At 43.3% G+C, this 17,261-nt stretch overlaps 1 protein-coding gene across 2 annotated transcripts in view; it reads right to left on the reverse strand.

Moving 5' to 3' along the window:
- Positions 1-17,261, reverse strand: part of LOC124255908 (serine/threonine-protein kinase SIK3-like) — a 95,792-nt gene that overhangs the window by 46,074 nt on the left and 32,457 nt on the right. For both annotated transcript variants that reach the window (XM_046689855.1, XM_046689856.1), the window contains exon 3: positions 10,709-10,772. In XM_046689855.1, coding sequence (XP_046545811.1) covers positions 10,709-10,772 — 64 coding nt within the window. The remainder of the gene's footprint in view (positions 1-10,708; positions 10,773-17,261) is intronic.

A 17,261-nucleotide genomic window follows, 5' to 3' on the forward strand; every position in this document is an offset into this window, starting at 1 on the left:
ACAACAAATTCTACCTGCAGATCACACAGACCTGGCTTCCATGATGGCAGCCCTATCCCCAGTATAATAACCATCACATCAACATGTCAATGAAAACTCTAACAGTCTACCAGACAAAAACTGAACAGATCCATATCTGATCCCAGTCAGTGGAGAAACCTGTTCCATTCATTCTGATCGCCATCAATAAAACCTTACAAAAAAACAATCCATTAATAGTCTGGAAAATTCAATAACAATATTTTCTTTTATCAGGATTATTCCAGTGTTCCCCCGTGATGTTCTGGCTGTGATGTTCCGGCTGTGATGACGACTTCCCAGAACTATGGCACTGAACGCTGTGGAAGTCTGTGAATGCACAGGGGAAGCGGTTTCTGACAGTGCTGGAGATGGCATCTACGTCACTCTGACGCAACGACAGGCAAAAAAAACTCCAATATCCTTTGGCAAGTGTTCCCTGTGGGCTTGTGGGTGAGAATGAAGTGACACTGGCTTCCCAGCTAGAGAGGAGTGACTGGCTAACCTTAACAGTGCTGATTTTCTCCACAACACAAGCTTCAGAGGCAGAACCAGTAGCGTAGAATGACGAATGTGACAATGACTCACAAGGACATGCACCAAATTCAGTCCCATTCATTTTATTGGCTGATTATCAACAAATTGTCCAAATCAAACTTTTCAATGATAGTAAAGGTATAGAAGAATGTTCAATTGCAGATGGTGATATTTGTTTCAAGAAAGATGACTGTGGAGGCAGGGAAAGTGTGTGCCTGTGTGTCTATGTGTGTTTGTGTGTGCCTGTCTTGAGTTGGTTTCCTCAAGGCATGAAGGGTCTGTGTATTTGTGTACTAGTGCGTAGAGAGTTGGTTGGTTGGTTGTTTACAGCGCATTAACTAAGATGCCGGCTATATGGTGGAGGTCTGTAAATAATCGAGTCTGGAGTGAGAGATCTCCAGACAATCCAGGGATCAACAGCATGAGCATCAATCTTTGCAACTGGGATTGTTTTCTAACACAAAGTAAATATTTTGAAAACTATCTTAAAGGGCACAAGCAGTGGGAATGTGGTATTGTTTAGATTAATTCTAACCCGGATCTTCACACATGTGCGTGCGTGCTGCATGCGTGCATGCGTGAATGCGTGGGTGGGTTTCCAGTGTTGGTGGAACAGTACGGTGGCCACTGAGGTAGATGGACGGGGAATTTAGGAGTGATGGAGGTGTCTACTGATGCTGGTATAGGGTGGTCTTGTGGATGGTGAGGGAATAGGGGGGTCTAGTTGAATAGTGTGTGTCAGGGGAGGCGGGTTGTTGTAAGAGTGATGCATGTTTGGGGAGTAGTTAATGCAGGGCTGGATTCAGCAGGAGGTGCAGCAGGAGGTGCAGGATGTGATGTAGTTGATGGTATTTGGTATTGTGAATGCAGGCTGGAGGTCGAGCAGGAGGTGCAGGATGTGATGTAGTTGATGGTATTTGGTATTGTGAATGCAGGCTGGAGGTCGAGCAGGAGGTGTAGGATGTGATGTAGTTGATGGTATTTGGTATTGTGAATGCAGGCTGGAGGTCGAGCAGGAGGTGTAGGATGTGATGTAGTTGATGGTATTTGGTATTGTGAATGCAGGCTGGAGCATCGAGCAGGAGGTGTAGGATGTGATGTAGTTGATGGTATTTGGTATTGTGAATGCAGGCTGGAGGTCGAGCAGGAGGTGTAGGATGTGATGTAGTTGATGGTATTTGGTATTGTGAATGCAGGCTGGAGGTCGAAAGCAGGAGGTGTAGGATGTGATGTAGTTGATGGTATTTGGTATTGTGAATGCAGGCTGGAGGTCGAGCAGGAGGTGTAGGATGTGATGTAGTTGATGGTATTTGGTATTGTGAATGCAGGCTGGAGGTCGAGCAGGAGGTGTAGGATGTGATGTAGTTGATGGTATTTGGTATTGTGAATGCAGGCTGGAGAGTCGAGCAGGAGGTGCAGGATGTGATGTAGTTGATGGTATTTGGTATTGTGAATGCAGGCTGGAGGTCGAGCAGGAGGTGCAGGATGTGATGTAGTTGATGGTATTTGGTATTGTGAATGCAGGCTGGAGGTCGAAAGCAGGAGGTGTAGGATGTGATGTAGTTGATGGTATTTGGTATTGTGAATGCAGGCTGGAGGTCGAGCAGGAGGTGCAGGATGTGATGTAGTTGATGGTATTTGGTATTGTGAATGCAGGCTGGAGGTCGAGCAGGAGGTGCAGGATGTGATGTAGTTGATGGTATTTGGTATTGTGAATGCAGGCTGGAGGTCGAGCAGGAGGTGTAGGATGTGATGTAGTTGATGGTATTTGGTATTGTGAATGCAGGCTGGAGGTCGAGCAGGAGGTGTAGGATGTGATGTAGTTGATGGTATTTGGTATTGTGAATGCAGGCTGGAGGTCGAGCAGGAGGTGTAGGATGTGATGTAGTTGATGGTATTTGGTATTGTGAATGCAGGCTGGAGGTCGAGCAGGAGGTGTAGGATGTGATGTAGTTGATGGTATTTGGTATTGTGAATGCAGGCTGGAGGTCGAAAGCAGGAGGTGTAGGATGTGATGTAGTTGATGGTATTTGGTATTGTGAATGCAGGCTGGAGGAGGTCGAGCAGGAGGTGTAGGATGTGATGTAGTTGATGGTATTTGGTATTGTGAATGCAGGCTGGAGGTCGAGCAGGAGGTGTAGGATGTGATGTAGTTGATGGTATTTGGTATTGTGAATGCAGGCTGGAGGTCGAGCAGGAGGCAGGAGGTGTAGGATGTGATGTAGTTGATGGTATTTGGTATTGTGAATGCAGGCTGGAGGTCGAGCAGGAGGTGTAGGATGTGATGTAGTTGATGGTATTTGGTATTGTGAATGCAGGCTGGAGGTCGAGCAGGAGGTGTAGGATGTGATGTAGTTGATGGTATTTGGTATTGTGAATGCAGGCTGGAGGTCGAGCAGGAGGTGCAGCTGGAGGTGCAGGATGTGGTGTAGTTGATGGTATTTGGTATAGTGAATGCAGGCTGGAGGTGGAACTGGTGGTGATGGTTTACATGATACAAACCAAGCACTTAATGGGTTAACCTATGTTCTCCCTCATACCTAGCTGTCCAACAGTTCACTGATATCCAATCATATACCTTGCAGTTCATGGGTTAACTGATGTCTTATCACATACCTAGCAGTTCAGTGGTTAATTGATGTCCTCACAGACCTAGCAGTTCAGTGGTTAATTGATGTCCTCACATAGACCTAGCAGTTCAGTGGTTAATTGATGTCCTATCACAGACCAGGCAGTTCAGTGATTAATTGATGTCCTCACATAAACCTAGCAGTTCAGTGGTTAATTGATGTCCTCACATAGACCTAGCAGTTCAGCTGTTAATTGATGTCCTCACAGACCTAGCAGTTCAGTGGTTAATTGATGTCCTATCACAGACCAGGCAGTTCAGTGATTAATTGATGTCCTCACATAGACCTAGCAGTTCAGTGGTTAATTGATGTCCTCACATAGACCTAGCAGTTCAGTGGTTAATTGTTGTCCTATCACAGACCTAGCAGTTCAGTGGTGAATTGATGTCCTATCACAGATCTAGCAGTTCAGTGGTTAATTGATGTCCTATCACAGACCAGGCAGTTCAGTGGTTAATTGATGTCCTCACATAGACCTAGCAGTTCCATAGTTAATTGATGTCCTATCACAGACCTAGCAGTTCAGTGGATAATTGATGTCCTATCACAGATCTAGCGGTTTAATGGTTAACTGGTGTCCCCCTCATACAGACTTACTTTCCTGACCTTTAGCTAGACCTCCAGCCAGTCTCCAGCATAGCTAAGGATGAGCCTTGTCTCTGTATTAATTACTGCATGCAAGTAAACAAGCTGCGTACATCAAACACTGCCTGCACTGTGGTGAAGGCTCCACCACACACACAGCTTTGATTCGAGAGAGTGGAAATTATTGTTCAATCGGAGAGGAATGGGGGGGAAGGGTTTGAACCAGGATGCCTGAGTTCTCGGGATGAGGGAGCGTCTTAGGGTGATGATTTACCTGTGTGGATGTATATTTCAATAAATCGGGGATGTTCTGAAACTGCTTCAGTGACAATAAGTAGATCGTTGTCTGAGAGCGTTAAGACTTGAGGGATGGCATGGAAGGTTCCTGTCAGCTTGAATGAAGGGGGGAAGGAGTAGATTGGGGAGGGGGGTAGGGTGTGGGTGGAAGGTGTAAGTGGAGATTATTAAGTGATGGAGGTGCTGTGAATGGCTGTTTACATGAGGGTCAGGCCAGGGCAGTGCTTTCATGAAGGTCACGGCAGGGTGGTGGTGTCCTGAGGGTCAGGGTAGTGTTGTTATGAGGGTCATGGTAGTGTTGCCATGAGGGTCAGGGTGTATTGTCATGAGGGTCAGGGTGGTATTGTCATGAGGGTCAGGATAGTGTTGTTATGAGGGTCATGGTAGTGTTGTCATGAGGGTCAGGGTGTATTGTCATGAGGGTCAGGGTGGTATTGTCATGAGGGTCAGGATAGTGTTGCCATGAGGGTCAGGGTGGTGTTGTCATTAGGGTCAGGGTATATTGTCATGAGGGTCAGGGTAGTATTGTCATGAGGGTTATGGTAGTGTTGTCATGAGGGTCAGGGTGTATTGTCATGAGGGTCAGGGTGGTATTGTCATGAGGGTCAGGATAGTGTTGTCATGAGGGTCAGGTCAGGTTGGTGTTGTCATGAGGTTCAGGGTGGTATTGTAAGGGTCAGGATGGTGTTGTCATGAGGGTCAGGGTAGTGTTGTCATGAGGGTCAGGGTAGTGTTGGCATGAGAGTCAGGTCAGAGTTGTGTGGTCATGAGGATCAGGGTGGTATTGTCATGGGGGTCAGGGTGGTGTTGTCATAAGGGATAGGGTAGTGTTGTCACGAGGATCAGGGTTGTGTTGTCATGAGGGTCAGGGTGGTATTGTCATGAGGGTCAGGGTAGGATTGTTATGAGGGTCAGGGTAAAGTTGTCATGAGGGTCAGGGTAGTGTTGTCATGAGGGTCAGGGTAGTGTTGTCATGAGGGTCAGGGTAGTGTTGTCATGAGGGTCAGGGGAGTATTGTCATGAGGGTCAGGGCAGGGTGTTGTTGTCATGAGGATCAGGGTGGTGTTGTGAGGGTCAGGGTAGTGTTGTCATGAGGGTCAGGGTAGTGTTGTCATGAGGGTCAGGGCAGGGTGGTGTTGTCATGAGGGTCAGGGTGTTGTTATGAGGGTCAGGGTGGTATTGTCATCAGGGTCAGGGCAGGGTGGTGTTGTCATGAAGGTCAGGGCAGAGTGGTATTGTCATGAGGGTCAGGGTGGTGTCATGAGGGATAGGGTAGTGTTGTCACAAGGGTCAGGGTAGTGTTGTCATGAGGGTCAGGGTGTATTGTCATGAGGGTCAGGGTGGTATTGTCATGAGGGTCAGGGTGGTATTGTCATGAGGGTCAGGATAGTGTTGTCATGAGGGTCAGGTCAGGGTGGTGTTGTCATGAGGGTCAGGGTAGTATTGTCATGAGGGTCAGGGTGGTGTTGTCATAAGGGATAGGGTAGTGTTGTCACGAGGGTCAGGGTAGTGTTGTCATGAGAGTCAGGTGAGAGTTGTGTTGTCATGAGGGTCAGGGTAGTGTTGTCATGAGGGTCAGGGTCGTTTTGTCATGAGGGTCAGGGTAGTGTTGTCATGAGGGTCAGGTCAGGGTAGTGTTGTCATGAGGGTCAAGGCAGGGTGGTGTTGTCATGAGGGTCAGGGTGGTATTGTCATGAGGGTCAGGGTGGTATTGTCATGAGGGTCAGGGTGGTGTTGTCATGAGGGTCAGGGTAGTGTTGTCATGAGGGTCAGGGCAGAGTGGTGTTGTCATGAGGGTCAGGGCAGAGTGGTGCTGTCATGAGGGTCAGGGCAGGGTGGTGTACATACCCAGCGGTACGTAATTGTAAGCTATGGCAAAAATGGTTACATATATATGATGAATATTTGAAGGCAAAAATCAAAACATATTTACATTGACAATAATTCTTAGAATACTTGATTCACAATTGATTGCTTTTTACCTTGTCTCTGAATCCACAGGTTTATCTTGAATACAATTATAAAGTTCATGGTATTGTGTTGTCTTTCTTCTTAGTGGTTATTCAAGAGCTATCTGCAGAAGTTATCTCCCCTAAAGGAAGCAGAGGCATCCGCATTATATGTCCTAGCGTGGGGTCAGGTTGGTTGGGCCATTACCTCAAGTGTTAAGAGGCAGTATTCTAAGAATTATTATCATTGTTGATAATATTTCAAAATTCTTACGAATGTGTTCCTTTAACACTTGATGGCTGAAGCCCACAGGCTTGGTGGGACTAAAGTACCCAGTAGGTTAGGAAGACAACAAACCACAAATGTTTATTGATAAGACAAATAGGCCTGTGGTTGGCTGCGGTGACAACACTTTCTTGCTGCTGTACTTAATATAACCATGGACTATGACGTCATATCTGGTTAGACTCACAAAATGCAGTGAGAAACGTTTTCAGGTTCACAACAATGCACCCTGGGTCCCGGTTATTTTGATATCTCGCCCACAGTTGTGACAGTTTACCCAGTTGTTGTCAGATCTCAGGATGACAATCCCTGTTTAACACCAGAGTCTGTGAAATCAAGGTATTTCTATCAGCAATTATTCTAAGGACAGACTGGCCAGAAACCCAAGGTTGTCAAGTCCCTGAAGGTGCTGGGTGACATTCTTCAGAGAGAATGACTTTAAAGAGTTCAAAGACACCCACTGGCAAGCTGATATGATCTGTTCTAGTGTGATGGTCTTCCATGATGCTTTAAGTCCGAAGCAGTCGCTCTAAGTTTTAGTCAATTCTATTTATGTTTCAATCCAAGCCTCCACTGAGTTCTTGGACGTGTCTTTCTCTGACTGTTCTTGACAAGACATCCAGAGAACGCAGCATCCACGACGAAATGTGGAAGTCCTATGCAAATACCATTTTTGGGCTCTTACTGGGAATAGAATGGAGACCTTCATAAGATATAACAGAAAATCTGCAATAATCATCACTGTTATGGGGTCATTGGCTGTTCCAGATCAAACTCTTAAACTGCAGGAATCGGTTCCACTTAAAGTCATATAAGACAGATGCATACACGCCAGGCGACGCTCGTCTCCTGGGCATATGCATTTTCGGTTATGCAAACTGTTCCTGAGGTCTGTACAGCCAAAGCTGCCTGCGCCAGGACTAGAACAACCCTCTGTGCATGGACTGTTCCATGTCGGAAAGCGCACGTTAAATCTCCAAATCATCATCATCATCATCATCATCATCATCATGTACTGTATCATCATCATCATGTACTGTTATCTCTGATCCTGTGGTCACTTTTGATGTCCTCCAAAGTATCAGGCATCCTGTTACAGACCATGTGGCCGGTATGGTCTGTAACCTCTGCTAGATGAACACTTGCCAAACTATCAATACACGGGCTGTCCTTAAGATCAAAGTTGTGGTCCATGTCTTACGTATCAGGGCATACCTTAGCTGACAGTGGAAGCCAGTATGGTCCATGTCTTACGTATCAGGGCATACCTTAGCTGACAGTGGAAGCCAGTATGGTCCATGTCTTACGTATCAGGGCATGCCTTAGCTGACAGTAGAAGCCAGTATGGTCCATGTCTTACGTATCAGGGCATACCTTAGCTGACAGTAGAAGCCAGTATGGTCCATGTCTTACGTATCAGGGCATGCCTTAGCTGACAGTAGAAGCCAGTATGGTCCATGTCTTACGTGTCAGGGCATACCTTAGCTGACAGTAGAAGCCAGTATGGTCCATGTCTTACGTATCAGGGCATACCTTAGCTGACAGTAGAAGCCAGTATGGTCCATGTCTTACGTGTCAGGGCATACCTTAGCTGACAGTAGAAGCCAGTATGGTCCATGTCTTACGTATCAGGGCACACCTTAGCTGACAGTAGAAGCCAGTATGGTCCATTTCTTACGTATCAGGGCATACCTTAGCTGACAGTAGAAGCCAGTATGGTCCATGTCTTACGTGTCAGGGCATACCTTAGCTGACAGTAGAAGCCAGTATGGTCCATGTCTTAATCTCAAACCTGGCTCTCTTAAGAGAACGAGGAAGATCTGCTATTTGGGGATAGCGCTCACACACCAGACCTTTCATTAAATTTCCGAAGGTTTTAGAGCTGCCAACAAGGCTTCCCAAGAAACAAACTTGGGTTTAGCGGCCAGTGGGATGTGCCATGATCAAGAGGGACGCTTAGCTCCCTGAATCTCACTGGCTATATATGGTCACCTCTGCAGGAACCTTGGCTGCAGACCTGCAGTTTCTTCTACATCTTTATTTCTCGACCTATTTTAACAACCAGAGCATATTTCTCGAAAGCTGAGGGAGATAGCTACTGACAATGTGAGAAAAAGAGCAAGGAGTGTCACCACACCCACAGCAATCTCCATGCAGATCCTGAGGAGGCATAAATTTCCCGTAGTCTGAGCAATTTTTCATACCTGAAGGGGAAGGCGTAATGCAGTTACAGCCTTTAGATTTATCCATGATAACAAAATAAGAAGCAAAGTCTTAGAAAATGTTGGGTGTTTCAGGGTTTTACATGACGCGCTAACTCCTGCGCATTTGACGCAACAGTTTTGTAAAGGACTCTCAAAATATAGCATACGAGTCAAGCTTGACGCAAGTTTTATGGGTGACCCTCACAACTCAGTTCAATAAAATCGATTTCATATTAAGCAAAAAAAGATATTGTCAGATTGTTCCAAAGAACTCGGAGGAGACAGTAATCCTGGCTGTTTGAATTGAACATTGCTGTAGTTTCATTTGGTGGTGTCACATGCATTTACATGCTGAGAATGATTAGCACAAAGAAATATTAAACTTTTCATGACTCCCAAATATTGAAAATGACTCCCAAAAATAAATATGGTGAGTCACCATGACTCCCATGTTTAAAAGTCTGTGTAAAACCCTGGTGTTTTAACATATTTGTTTTTCAGAAGACAAAAAAAACCATGCATGTAGTTGGCCACAGGATAAAATATGAGGTTTCAACAGGCTTCAGATAGGGGATGTAACTCCTGGGGATTGGATCTTGGGGGACCACCGAGAAGAAAGACACGACAAAATCATGGACAAAATAAATTATATTCAAGCTCAATTTTCTTCAATTTCATTCAGAAACAAGTGTCAGGACAAAGAGGCAATCAAGTGTAAGAGGGACGAATAACTAAGAATTAACAAGAAGACAAAGTCATTAATATTCCCCGCAATGGCAAAATACTCTTCATGATTATGTCTACGAGTTATGATTATGTCAAATATTTCGGTATGTATAGAGAAAAGTGGAATGAGATTATTGAAAGGTTTTTAAAGTTCTGCTCCAGAAAGGAGCACTATCACCAATTTCAGTCAAAGTGAAATTTGTTGCCACGGAAAAGCCAAAAATGTTTTATTCAGAATTCCAAAACTACCAAAAGGCACCAGTACACCACCAGATCTATCTATGTGCCAAGTTTGGTGAAGAAATAGTGAACAGTTTTAGAGTTCTGCTCCGGAAAAGAACACTACCACTAATTTCATTCTAAGTCGAACTTGTTGCCATGGAAACACCAAAAATGTTGCATTCAGAATTCCAAAACTACCAAAAGGCACCAGTACACCACCAGATCTATCTATGTGCCAAGTTTGGTGAAGAAATATTGAACGGTTTTAGAGTTCTGCTCCGGAAAAGACAAATGTGCACGGACGGACACACGCACGCACGCACACACGGACAGAGTCCATTTTAATACCCCCCGCAAAACGCGTTGCAGGGGGTATAAATATCTTAGAAAATGTTTGAGAAACATAAATATGAGTCAGACTTAAGAAACATAGTCAGCCACAAAAACATTAACTATTTAAGATACTTTCAAAGAGAAGATTTTGGTTTACAGTTAAAAAAAATAAATGATCAGGTTTTGTTGACAAAAACCGAGATCCTGCTAGAATGTGCAGACTTTTCATGACGAACAAACTTGTGAAAATGTCAAGAACTGAATGAGATATGTACATCACATGTACATGAATAAGACTAGCAGATCAATATTTCAACACACACAGTCACTGGACTGTCACAAACTGACTGACTGACTGAGTTTGGTTTTACGCCGCTTTTAGCAATATTCCAGCAATATCACGGCGGGGGACACCAGAAATGGGCTTAACACATTGTGCCCATGTGGGGAATCGAACCCGGGTCTTCGGCGTGACGAGCCAACGCTTTAACCACTAGGCTACCCCACCGCCCCTGGACTGTCACAAAAAAGTGCATCCATGGCAAAAATTGTATAAATGATTAAGAAGAAATCATGCCATTTTATAAATTGTCTAGTGGTGCAGCGTATTTGTCTAGTGCTCCATTGTATTTGTCTAGTGCCCCAGTGTATTTGTCCAGTGCCCCAGTGTATTTGTCTACTGTCCCAGTGTATTTGTCTACTGTCCCAGTGTATTTGTCTAGTGCTCCAGTGTATTTGTCTAGTGCCCCAGTGTATTCGTCTTGTCGGCAAGTAGTTTCTAGCAGCACTGTATTTGATTTGTCTAGCAGACAGAAATACTTGAATACTTTAACTACTATTTTGTCAAATTGACCAGTGTTTTTGTTTTGAGTTTTTTCTGTGATTATTTCCAAGAATATTATCCACAGTCAGTGAACTCACCAAATATCTCCCCTCCGCTCGCATACTCTGTGACCAGATATAACATCCTCTCTGTCTCCATCACCTGCAACATCAAGAACAACATCATCATCATCACTATATCAGGCACCGTCGCCGTCACTATTCCAAACCATCATTGCGATCATCATCACCATCAGGCACTAGGGGTGACCATTGAGGGGGAAACAACTATTGCGATAGTGATAGTCTATTGCAACATACTATTGCGATAGTGATAGACTATTGCAACATACTATTGCGATAGTGATAGTCTATTGCAACATACTATTGCGATAGTGATAGACTATTACAACATACTATTGCGATAGTGATAGTCTATTGCAACATACTATTACGATAGCGATAGACTATTGCAACATACTATTGCGATAGTGATAGTCTATTGCAACATACTATTGCGATAGTGATTGTCTATTGCAACATACTATTGCGATAGTGATAGACTATTGCAACATACTATTGCGATAGTGATAGTCTATTGCAACATACTATTACGATAGTGATAGACTATTGCAACACACTATAGCGATAGTGATAGACTATTGCAACATACTATAGCGACAGTGACAGTCTATTGCAACATACTATCGCAATAGTGATAGACTATTGCAACATACTATTGCGATAGTGATAGACTATTGCAACATACTATTGCGATAGTGATAGTCTATTGCAACATACTATTGCGATAGTGATAGTCTATTGCAACATACTACTGTGACAGTGATAGTCTATTGCAACCAACTATTGCAATACTATTCCAATAGTTTCTTTCTCCTTCAATTGTCTCATTTCAAGTCATCTCCCAAATGAATATGTATTTAATATGCAATAAACACAAGTTGAAGTAGTTTCAGTCTCTATTGATAACTGACAAGAAACTTGAAACCCCGATCAAGTGAACAGTTAAAACATAAACTTATTGTTATTCACATTTTCAAACTCTGTGTCGCATGCCGTATTTGCTGCCATGTTTGTTTAAGAAGTAACAGGGGCAGATAACTCTAAATCAAAGTGAACGAATCTAGGTTCACAGGTTGTGCAACCTGACTAGATCTAGATCCTTAACAAGGTTCTTTTATGTAACGAGTAGATTATTTACTATTTGTTGTTTGTGTACACATCCAAGATTAGACTACTCCTGCTCATGACCTTATAATCCGGGCATCCCGCTTCAAGCTGCGCGAACCTATTCACTGCGCATGCGCTATGAATTATTTCTTATCCACATACTTCATCAGCTACATAAACTACTCAAGGCCTATGTGAAAATGATGAGATTCAGGAAGATGTGAGAACTTCACATGTCACCAAGTAAAGGCTATTGTCTCTGGGTCATGCTGGGACTCATTGCCTTGACACGGAGAATATCTCACTGGATTACCATATTGACAATTTGCTTAATGATCTATGTGACGAGTCGTTAAAATGGCTAATAGCAATGTGGGTTAATGACGTTGTGAGATAATAACAGATTTGGTTAATGACCATCTGGATCAATACCTAGTGGATCAATACCCAAGTGGGTTAATGACTTACCTACTGACATGGTGGGTAAACGATCTCTTTCGTTAATAACCTTGTAGGTAGGTTATTATGACCTTCTGGGTATATGACCTAGTGGACAAATAACTGAGTGGATTGAGGACCTTGTAGGTAAATGACCTCTTAGGTAATTGACACCATAGGTTTATGACCTTCTGGGTATATGACCTAGTGGACAAATAACAGAGTGGATTGAGGACCTTGTAGGTTAATGACCTCTTAGGTAATTGACACCATAGGTTTATGACCTTCTGGGTATATGACCTAGTGGACAAATAACTGAGTGGATTGAGGACCTTGTAGGTTAATGACCTCTTAGGTAATTGACACCATAGGTTTATGACCTTCTGGGTATATGACCTAGTGGACAAATAACTGAGTGGATTGAGGACCTTGTAGGTTAATGACCTCTTAGGTAATTGACACCATAGGTTTATGACCATCTGGGTATATGACCTAGTGGACAAATAACTGAGTGGATTAAGGACCTTGTAGGTTAATGACCTCTTAGGTAATTGACACCATAGGTTTATGACCTTCTGGGTATATGACCTAGTGGACAAATAACAGAGTGGATTGAGGACCTTGTAGGTTAATGACCTCTTAGGTAAATGACACCATAGGTTTATGACCTTCTGGGTATATGACCTAGTGGGCAAATAACATAGTGGATTACTGACCTTGTAGGTTAATGACCTCTTAGGTAATTGACACCATAGGTTTATGACCTTCTGGGTATATGACCTAGTGGACAAATAACTGAGTGGATTGATGACCTTTTAGGTTAATGACCTCTTAGGTAATTGACACCATAGGTTTATGACCTTCTGGGTATATGACCTAGTGGACAAATAACTGAGTGGATTGATGACCTTGTAGGTTAATGACCTCTTAGGTAATTGACACCATAGGTTCATGACCTTCCGGGTATATGACCTAGTGGGCAAATAACTGAGTGGATTGATGACCTTGTAGGTTAATGATCTAGTTGGTTGATGACCTAGTGGACTGATGCAAATGGGTTGACATAATTTGGGTAAATTACTCAATGAGCTATTGATCTCCTGGGTAAATGCTTACTGTACCTACTGGGAAAGGGGCAGATGGAAAGAGCTTAGTGTTGGGAATCGGTTGTGATTTTATAATCGATCATCGGTTACAATCGGATTGGCTCAACCGATCAATCATCGGTTAATAATCGGTTAAAGGAAATTACAAGAATAACCTCTGAATAAAACATATGTTACACAAGACCATGTGTTTGGTATTGTCTCAGACTCCTAAAGGTAAGTAAGTTCAGTTCAGAGACAGATGGTTGAATTTGAACAAAAGAAAAGAAAAAGAATTTGTTCTTTTTATGGTTTATTATTTATTTACCATCAATGCCAGAGATGCCAACCTCAACAATTTTATCATACTAGTGGCTACAAATTTTAGCCTAAACTACGCATGTCACGTTTCACTAGAAATTCTACGAAATTGGAGGATTCATTGAAATTGAAATATATAGACACAAACATATATTTTAAATTCGACTAAGTACAAGACAAATATCAATTATGTTCTTGATTTCGACAAATAAATAATCTTTTATCATTTATGAAATCAACTTTCAGGATTTATTTCATATATTTTATGTTTGCAAGTAGATATATATCCAAAAGTGACTCTGACATAGCAAAGTAAAAGGGTACTCAAGTCTTAACCTGATTTACGATAATTCATGTCACAAGGCCTACATGTCATTCGTTTTCAATAACTTTTCAATTTGTTTGTATGTATTCTGTAGTTTCAAATTTCGTACTGATAGTAATAGACTTAAGAGTATGGACGGATTCATATCATGCACGTATAACATGATGATACTTTTCTATTAGACTATTCACTTGTTAGTATCACGAAATTATGAGTCGATACCTTTGTTTGCGTATTCCCTTCGACAAATACGACAAATCGCCTTTGACATGTCAAGTTTTTCCTTCGTTGGGGACCCCTGACATTTCTTCCAACATCTGAAACACTTCCAAACGTTGGATCTGCCTTTCCCGCAAGGGTAGTTGAATATTTCATCGACATCAACCCGGTCGGCAGCCGCCATGTTGTTTGGCGTGAAAGCTAACAACAATTATGATTTCACCAAAACTTCGCTTATTTATCTGAACACATTACTGGCAGATCATTATTTATTTAGACTTTTTGTTCCTTTTGTTTATTTTTTATATTCTGCAGCTGGGTTATTATGTATTTAGATACGTCCGTCATGAACAAGGTAAGCAGAAGTTGTACTCTCATGGAATGAGGTAAACATGCAAGTCATCGCTGCGCCGGAGTGTGCATGCCAGTTTGTTGTGACAGCTACAATTAATATGACATTAAGCGAAACAAAATATATACACTGTGTATCCATTTTCAGTCAACTTCACTTCATTTCAAGGCGTAAGTAGACGCAATATGATTGTGAATTTTGTGAATAATGAGGACCGAAGTTATAATCATCTGTAACTGCCAGTTGTCTTGTGGTCTGAGTTGGGTATCTATTACTGTTTTCGTAAAAATTATTAGCGACAATCGATTATGAAATTTTGCAATCGATAGTCGCGTCGGAAAAGGGTAACCAATCAATTTTCGATTATAATCGACCATCGGAACACCACTAAAAGAGCTATTGATCTCTTGGGTAAAGGCTTGCTGTACCTACTGGGAAAGGGGCTGATGTGAAGAGCTATTGATCTCCTGGGTAAATGCTTACTGTACCTACTGGGAAGGGGCTGATGTAAAGAGCTATTCAGATCTCCTGGGTAAAGGCTTGCTGTACCTGATGGGAAGGGGCTGATGTAAAGAGCTATTGATCTCCTGGGTAAATGCTTACTGTACCTACTGGGAAGGGGCTGATGTAAAGAGCTATTCAGATCTCCTGGGTAAAGGCTTACTGTACCTGATGGGAAGGGGCTGATGTAAAGAGCTATTGCTCTCCTGGGTAAAGGCTTGCTGTACCTACTGGGAAAGGGGCTGATGAGAAGATCTATTGATCTCCTGGGTAAAGGCTTGCTGTACCTACTTGGAAAGGGCTGATGAGAAGATCTATTGATCTCCTGGGTAAAGGCTTGCTGTACCTACTGGGAAAGGGGCTGATGTAAAGAGCTATTGATCTCCTGGGTAAAGGCTTACTGTACCTACTGGGAAAGGGGCTGATGTAAAGAGCTATTGATCTCCTGGGTAAATGCTTACTGTACCTACTGGGAAAGGGATGATGTAAAGAGCTATTGATCTCCTGGGTAAAGGCTTACTGTACCTACTGGGAAGGGGCTGATGTAAAGAGCTATTGATCTCCTGGGTAAAGGCTTACTGTACCTAATGGGAAGGGGCTGATGTAAAGAGCTATTGATCTCCTGGGTAAATGCTTACTGTACCTACTGGGAAGGGGCTGATGTAAAGAGCTATTCAGATCTCCTGGGTAAAGGCTTACTGTACCTGATGGGAAGGGGCTGATGTAAAGAGCTATTGCTCTCCTGGGTAAAGGCTTGCTGTACCTACTGGGAAAGGGGCTGATGAGAAGATCTATTGATCTCCTGGGTAAAGGCTTGCTGTACCTACTTGGAAAGGGCTGATGAGAAGATCTATTGATCTCCTGGGTAAAGGCTTGCTGTACCTACTGGGAAAGGGGCTGATGTAAAGAGCTATTGATCTCCTGGGTAAAGGCTTACTGTACCTACTGGGAAAGGGGCTGATGTAAAGAGCTATTGATCTCCTGGGTAAATGCTTACTGTACCTACTGGGAAAGGGATGATGTAAAGAGCTATTGATCTCCTGGGTAAAGGCTTACTGTACCTACTGGGAAATGTAAAGAGCTGATGTAAAGACTGCTATTGATCTCCTGGGTAAAGGCTTACTGTACCTACTGGGAAGGGGCTGATGTGAAGAGCTATTGATCTCCTGGGTAAAGGCTTACTGTACCTACTGGGAAGGGGCTGATGTGAAGAGCTATTGATCTCCTGGGTAAAGGCTGGGAGGGGTGATGTGAAGATCTATTGATCTGCTGTACCTACTGGGAAAGGGGCTGATGTGAAGAGCTATTGATCTCCTGGGTAAAGCTGTACCTACTGGGAAAGGGCTGATGTGAAGAGCTATTGATCTCCTGGGTAAAGGCTTACTGTACCTACTGGGAAGGGGGTGATGTGAAGATCTATTGATCTCCTGGGTAAAGGCTTGCTGTACCTACTGGGAAAGGGGCTGATGTGAAGAGCTATTGATCTCCTGGGTAAAGGCTTACTGTACCTACTGGGAAGGGGCTGATGTAAAGAGCTATTGATCTCATGGGTAAAGGCTTGCTGTACCTACTGGGAAAGGGGCTGATGAGAAGATCTATTGATCTCTTGGGTAAAGGCTTGCTGTACCTACTGGGAAAGGGGCTGATGTGAAGAGCTATTGATCTCCTGGGTAAATGCTTACTGTACCTACTGGGAAGGGGCTGATGTAAAGAGCTATTGATCTCCTGGGTAAAGGCTTGCTGTACCTACTGGGAAAGGGGCTGATGAGAAGATCTATTGATCTCCTGGGTAAAGGCTTGCTGTACCTACTGGGAAAGGGGCTGATGTGAAGAGCTATTGATCTCCTGGGTAAATGCTTACTGTACCTACTGGGAAGGGGCTGATGAGAAGATCTATTGATCTCCTGGGTAAAGGCTTACTGTACCTACTGGGAAAGGGGCTGATGTAAAGAGCTATTGATCTCCAGGGTAAATGCTTACTGTACCTACTGGGAAGGGGCTGATGTGAAGAGCTATTGATCTCCTGGGTAAAGGCTTACTGTGCCTACTGGGAAAGGGGCTGATGTCAAGAGCTATTTGTCTCCTGGGTAAATGCTTACTGTACCTACTGGGAAGGGGCTGATGTAAAGAGCTATTGATCTCCTGGGTGAAGGCTTACTGTTCCTACTGGGAAGGGGCTGATGTAAAGAGCTATTGATCTCCTGGGTGAAGGCTTACTGT

The sequence above is a fragment of the Haliotis rubra genome, unplaced genomic scaffold (assembly GCF_003918875.1).
Source record: "Haliotis rubra isolate DU_JTF1 unplaced genomic scaffold, ASM391887v1 Scf611, whole genome shotgun sequence".
NCBI classification, from domain to species: Eukaryota; Metazoa; Mollusca; class Gastropoda; order Lepetellida; family Haliotidae; genus Haliotis; species Haliotis rubra.